The following is a 6,072-nucleotide window of genomic DNA, read 5'->3' on the forward strand; positions in this document are numbered from 1 at the left end:
CACAGACGGAGCTTCCAAAGCCGTATTTGTCATTGTTACAGCAAACGGTGCAGCCGATGCCTGTTCGAGGGTTGCCATCTATGGGTCCATTGCCTATTGGATCGCTGCACGCCCGTCGAGAGCGAGATTGAGTCGTGTCGCTCATATTCGGATATGTATGTCTTGATAGGCTGTATTGAATCGCAGACAGACAGTCAATGTTGTGGGGTTGGGGCAGCGATGCAGTTTAGTATCGAAGGATGGTGATGACTTGTACTGTGAGGTTAAAACAATGGTACTATCATGAGTGTCGGAGGACTTCTGCCTGAGCTGCTATAGGTTCAATTTCTTGGCTGGCGCTTGGAGTGACGTTGGATCCTGCTCGAAGGATTCCAGCTTGCAGTGGCTAAGCCACAGCTGAACGAAAATGCATCGTGAATTGATTGGCTTACCGACTCCTCGCACAGGCTTCTTCAAACAAGGCTGACGATCGCGGAGTTGTACTCCTTGGGTTCTCAAGGTCTTCTCAGGTCGTCGTGAGTCTACTCGTTCTACTTCAAGTTCACTGCTCACGTCAAACCAAGATGATCTGACCACTCCCACAGTCTCCTTGGAATAGAAGTACATAGTAGCTCTCGCTCGCTGCGTCGCGACCAAACTTCGCCGCTGACAATCGAGGCGTGGTCGGCGAAAGTCTCATCCAGAATCGCCTGAGCTCTGTAATGCCTGAATAGGGAGTTAGCGTCGGTGCGACTCGATCAAACGTTCCATTGCCAGCAGTCGAACATGGACATAATTTTGTGCCGTCAAAGAAGAGGCGGATACTCACAGTGAGCTTCTATCTCCACTGTTAGCGAGGCTGACCCAGCGCTCCATAAATCGCCAATACATGCGACTCCAATCTTTCTTTCCATCCCAGAAATGTCGATCGAAGTCGCCGCCGCCTACATGGCGCAGGAACCACAGGTACGACTTATAAGCTCTGCGAAGGTCATTGACTGTGCAATCGGACCATCTGCGCAATGATCAGCATAATTCTGGAGGCAGTAATTCTGATAATGCTGTGATCTACAAGTTATCTCAACTTACTGATTTTGTCGAATCCAGGATTTCGTGCTGTGCCAGGGGTGATTTGTGTGCCGCACATTGCCAAGATCACCAAGCAACCAACGGTGCGGATGTTGGACGAAGATGTTGTCCGGCTTGACATCGTCATGGCAGTATCCCATGCTGTGGAGGTCTTGAAGCTGGCCGAGCGTAGCATCAAAGGTAGGTCGATATAACGCATCAACATCGTCGATCGTCGTGTTCGTTGATGAGCTGCGCTCATCCTCGGCGAGATGCGCTAACGTCCCCCGTGCTATGAAAGGTGTCACGAGCGCCCAAAACCAGCCTGATGGAGTTTGAAGGATGAAATAGTCCACGACAGGGACGAAATCAGAGTCGCGGCGAGTGCCCAGGAGCAGACTCGCCTCGATCTCGGCAGGCCACATGGTGGTGAAATTGGCAAATGTGTCCACAATCGCTGATGGTAGACGATTGCGAGATATGCTGTAGAAGATCTTGACCACGACTGTACTGCCATCTGTTCGGTCATGGTATAGTGCTGCTTTGCCTTCCTTTCCACTTGCCAGAGCTTTGATAAAGGCATAGCGTTCATCTATGCTGTTCGGGAAAGTTTGAAGATCCTCTTTGTATGATCCGGAGACGAAACGCTGTGGTCTTGCGATCCCGCTAGAGAAGCGAACAGGGTGTGCACTCTCTGTGAAGGCGGCCACCGGGGGTTGCAGTTTGGAATAATCAGTGGGGTATTGCTTAATCGCCTGGTCGTTGAGGTCACGACATCCGCGCAGAAAGCCCAGAGCTGCGCAGAGGACTAGCAAGCCTGTTATGGCGCACCTCGCCCATCGTGGCAGGTTCTGAACATATCGTTGCCATGCTGGCCGGCGTTGGCGTTGGGCTCCTATGTTCTCAATGTCGAACCACAGACCAGTACTTCCTATGCGATATTTCTGCATCCGATAGCATTGGGTGATGTTCTGATATGGCCTGGGAATAGCACGAGGAGATGACGCTCATAGCACAAGATGTAAGTTATTGGGCTGGCATGTGCGAGGGACGCCTTCTTTTATCAAACGTGGCAGTCGCGACGCCGTCTGAACGCAGCTGAGACGACAGCGGCAATCGGCAAGATGCAGTCCAGTTCTTGGCCGGAGAGGAAGTCACTCTGCGCGTTCAATTGGCGGTCGCGTGGCATTTGAGGATGAGCAGCGTTCCCAAGCGCTACCAGCCGTCTGGGCAAGCCATTTCGTGGCGCGTTGCCGAACAGGATTTCTTGATGATCGACGTAGCCTTTGCGGTCTGTTCAAAGCAAGGAAAGTCTTGTGGTGAGCGTGCCAGTGTATTGCCATGATATCGCTTGCCGCGGTTCGTGTTTCATCGTCCTGGCACTCACTCGCCTGGAGAGCTCATCTCGATACATCCCGTGCGAACATCTGACCGCGCAAGAGAATCCGGATGCGGCCTCACATCTTCGAGCAAGAATTGGTGTCCGCCGCGAAGTCAGCGTCGTCTCCACCAGCTCAGCCATCCTCCGTCCGTGTCGATCACGTTTCCCGCGTCCTTGATGCTCGCTGCGCCATGCGTGACAGCGCATGCCTGGATCGAGAAAACAAGCCTTGTGGCGCGGCTATGCAGCACGAGTCAGTGGCGCATGCTTGGAGATGTGGTCATCGTTGTGGAAGAACGCAGCACGCAGGTTGTTTGAGGAGCCGAACACAAGAGCCACGTGCTCAACTTCGTGATCCCTGTAACCTCAGACTTCACTGATCATGTTCGCAATGAATAATACAGTGTAGAAAAGTTTGCTCAACCAGCAGCATCTGCCACATCGCCGTCCTGTCCTCCCTCAATCTCGAACTTCAGGATCCTGTCACTCAGCCCATCGATCTCATCCTGGTCATTCCCAGCCAGTATCATTCCATACGCCCACTGTTCCTTACTCCCAAGCCTCGTACTCCCCATCAGAATCAGCCTGCCATTCTGAAATTCTTTCCCGAACCTCTTCTCCAATTCTCCCCTCGGGATCTTCAACATAACACATTCATAGACCAGTGCCATTTTCAGACCCATGTCTCCATTGAGATGATCCTTCAATGTGTACAACACCAAACTCAACGCCGACCTCACGTTCAGATCGATGACAAACAATCGTCCCGTCTCTGGGTCTTCCATCACATCACAACCACATGGTCCTCTATAACCCTCCTCATGCAAAACTTCCCCAATCTGCTTCAAGACGTCCCGGTATTTCTTCTCCAATTTCTCTTGCTCTTTATACGTAATCGCCGTCGCCTGTCTTCCACTCTCGCCCGTAGAAAGCTGATGACAAGCTCCCAAGAACACCGCTTCTCCACTTGCTCTCACGAAAAAGTTCAACGCCATCGTATCTCCTGGAATAAAATCCGACAAGATCAACGACGTAGTATTCAAATACTCATTCTCCTTCGTGATCCTTGGCAAATACTCCCTCAAATACTCTTCAGCTTTCTTAATCACCTCTTCTCTTTCCTTTGCATCTCTCACGATCAAAGTTCCAACTGATGAGAGACTCTGCGTCAATTTCAGAACATACGGAGGACGGTCGTTTAAGATCTTCTTCACCCGGTCGATTTCGGCATCGATAGCGGCGGAGCGTTCGGTTTGACTGCTGGAGAAGAGTTTCTGAGGCGGGATGGCGCAGTCGATGATGGTGTCGTTGGCGCTGCGAAGGGAACATTCGGCGAGCCAGCGTTTGCTGTTGAGTTTGTAGATTTTATCGGGGGAGTGAACGTATGGCATGGATTGGGCGAAGTCGAGGGCGAAGGCGAAGTGGATTGGGGACGATGAGGGGTGGTTCATTTTGAAGGCTTGGCTGTCTGCGTAGGTGCTGTGTTGGAAAGACATGTTGTCAGCGGCTATGCCTGGATGTTGGAAGATTGGTCGGGACTTGCGTGACTTTCGGTCTTTGGGCCTTGTCAATGACACTGAAACTTCGCTCAGCGTTGGAATGTATTGTGTCTTTTTGCAATGTGTCGTCTTCAGTCTGTCCTTCAGCAACACCGATAAAGGCAACTTGCATGGGCCCGGCGTAGAACATCAGTAAGTAGCAGTTGATTTCCATCTGAAGATGGGCAAGGTCGTCCGCTGTAGTATAGGTCAGATTACTCTCAGAGTAGCATGTGAACTGGGCCTTGACACTATACCGGTTCCTACTTGTGCTGAATGGATCGTATACTTGCTATTGAAGGGAACGACTTCGCCATACTTGGGGTCCGAGTTGGGCTTGATCACACACAAAGTCTCCTCTAAAGGACCTTCCTTGCCATCCAGATATAAATCATGGAGAGTCGTGTAGAGCTTGACAGGCGGAAACGTGCTAGACTGGCCATTTGTCATGGAGGACATGTTGACTGTTGAGATGAAATGAGGCGACTACAGCTTTCCAGAAGGAGAGGCTCTGGCAAATTTGGAACGCCATAATCCTAATTTGCCTCGTGCTCGAAACAAAGCAAAGACTTAGTCGTCACTGCCAATGTTGAGGCTCTGTCCAGCAAGCTTGGATTTGGTATACGACGATCTTGTACCATAGTACTTTCTTGCTTCCCCGCAATCCTTGCATAGCGGGCGTGTGCTAAGCATCGTGATGGTTACGCAAGACCTGGAGAACCAGTATGTAGCTGTGATGAAGTGAGGGCCTCCGGTCGTGCGGCTGCATTCAAATTCCCGTGGAGAAGCGTATGTGCCGGAGGAGGTGTTCGAGCTTCACGCTGCTTATTCCTCACTGAACGTTCTGCTTGGCACTATGCGGAGTGCATCTTTGTGATGACAATTCGCGGATCGATCCACTAGCAAGACCGCAAAGGACCTAACGAACGTATACACAAGCTCAAAGGTTAGCAGTCCCATACTGCGACCGTCTAGGATCACGGAGCTCCGTGGGTTTGACATCGCCCACGCGCTTGGAATATCGGGAAAGCGGCTCCAAGCAGCTTCAGCTTGTATCGGACAGGTCTTGCCAGAAGTCTGAGAACGAGCGAGCTCTCAAGAGTGTCGAGGTCTAGAACTCGAACATTGCAAGTTGGTGTCGCGTGGCGGCAGGCATATGGCTTCTCTCGTCATGGCAACCGAACCTGTTGCAAGCGACCAGATGTCCTATGCCGTGTCAGTGTCTTCCTTTTTTCGTGGTCAGCATTAGGCAGCCAATGCTGCGCTCTGACGAGTTTCTTCTGCTTGTCGAATACATCCACCGCTTCCAAGGGGCGACTGTGAGCTGAGAATTCGCTCGATACCGATGAAGCCTGCCTAAAGTGCTGCCGTCTTTGTCCGCACGTCTGTTCGACAATGCTTGCCCACCCATTTCCTGTGCTCCACAACGCCATGCTATGCAAGTCTATGCAGATGTCCTAGCTTGCCAAATTACCCTAGCTTTTACTGCTCATTTCTAGTGCCTTACGCGTTCTCTCCGACCGTTTGCTGTCACCTCGTCAGTGTCTGGAACGAATTATTCACAGGAAGATCTTCACCACCTACCACCAACCAATCCATACCCTCGTTCACACCCGCTCCTGTCACCGCAGAACAAGCCATTATGCTCCAATTCCTATCTTTCAACTCTCCAAGTCGTAGCACTTCGCTGATCTCACCAGCGCCTTTGGCCCCAGGGCTGTCCTGCTTGTTCGCAAACACTAGCAAACTCGCATCCCTCAGCTCCTCCTCGTCTAACATGGCCCTCAATTCCTCACCCGCTGTCCCCAATCTTTCTGTGTCACAGCTGTCGATCACAAAGACCACCGCCGCTGTGTTGCTGTAGTAACACCTCCAGTACGGCCGTATGCTCGTCTGTCCGCCCAAATCCCAGACATTGAAGTTGAGGTTTTTGTACGTCACCGATTCGACGTTGAAACCGATGGTGGGTATCGTGGTCACCACCTCGCCGATTTTGAGTCGATATAGGAGGGTGGTCTTGCCAGCATTGTCAAGACCGAGAATCAGGATGCGGATCTCTTTCTTGGTCCAGATAAGCTTGCTGAACATGGACAGCGCTCCGCCCAT

General features: G+C 51.5%; 4 protein-coding genes across 5 annotated transcripts; all 4 read right to left on the reverse strand.

Annotated features, from left to right (window-relative positions):
• Positions 1 to 312: 312 nt before the first annotated feature.
• Positions 313 to 1,997, reverse strand: CKM354_000114400 (uncharacterized protein; the record flags this gene model as incomplete). Of its 2 annotated transcripts, XM_044796256.1 has the most annotated exons (4): positions 313 to 588; positions 651 to 705; positions 809 to 994; positions 1,069 to 1,997. In XM_044796256.1, the coding sequence occupies 4 exons, from the start codon at positions 1,995 to 1,997 to the stop codon at positions 313 to 315; spliced, it is 1,446 nt and encodes a 481-aa protein (XP_044652191.1). The 2 variants fall into 2 exon arrangements, with proteins under 2 accessions (XP_044652191.1, XP_044652192.1); XM_044796257.1 differs by having other exon boundaries at positions 549 to 705.
• Positions 1,998 to 2,847: 850 nt separating this feature from the next.
• CKM354_000114500 (uncharacterized protein) lies at positions 2,848 to 3,819 on the reverse strand (the record flags this gene model as incomplete). The annotated part of the gene is made up of 1 exon (XM_044796258.1): positions 2,848 to 3,819. The coding sequence occupies one exon, from the start codon at positions 3,817 to 3,819 to the stop codon at positions 2,848 to 2,850; it is 972 nt and encodes a 323-aa protein (XP_044652193.1).
• Positions 3,820 to 3,928: 109 nt separating this feature from the next.
• On the reverse strand, positions 3,929 to 4,425 carry CKM354_000114600 (uncharacterized protein; the record flags this gene model as incomplete). Its single annotated transcript, XM_044796259.1, has 2 exons — positions 3,929 to 4,164; positions 4,224 to 4,425. The coding sequence occupies 2 exons, from the start codon at positions 4,423 to 4,425 to the stop codon at positions 3,929 to 3,931; spliced, it is 438 nt and encodes a 145-aa protein (XP_044652194.1).
• Positions 4,426 to 5,469: 1,044 nt separating this feature from the next.
• CKM354_000114700 (uncharacterized protein) lies at positions 5,470 to 6,072 on the reverse strand (the record flags this gene model as incomplete). The annotated part of the gene is made up of 2 exons (XM_044796260.1): positions 5,470 to 5,493; positions 5,551 to 6,072. 2 exons carry the CDS (start codon positions 6,070 to 6,072, stop codon positions 5,470 to 5,472), a joined length of 546 nt encoding a protein of 181 aa, XP_044652195.1.

The sequence above is a fragment of the Cercospora kikuchii genome, assembly GCF_019650295.1.
Source record: "Cercospora kikuchii DNA, contig_00001, whole genome shotgun sequence".
In the NCBI taxonomy this organism is placed as follows: Eukaryota; Fungi; Ascomycota; class Dothideomycetes; order Mycosphaerellales; family Mycosphaerellaceae; genus Cercospora; species Cercospora kikuchii.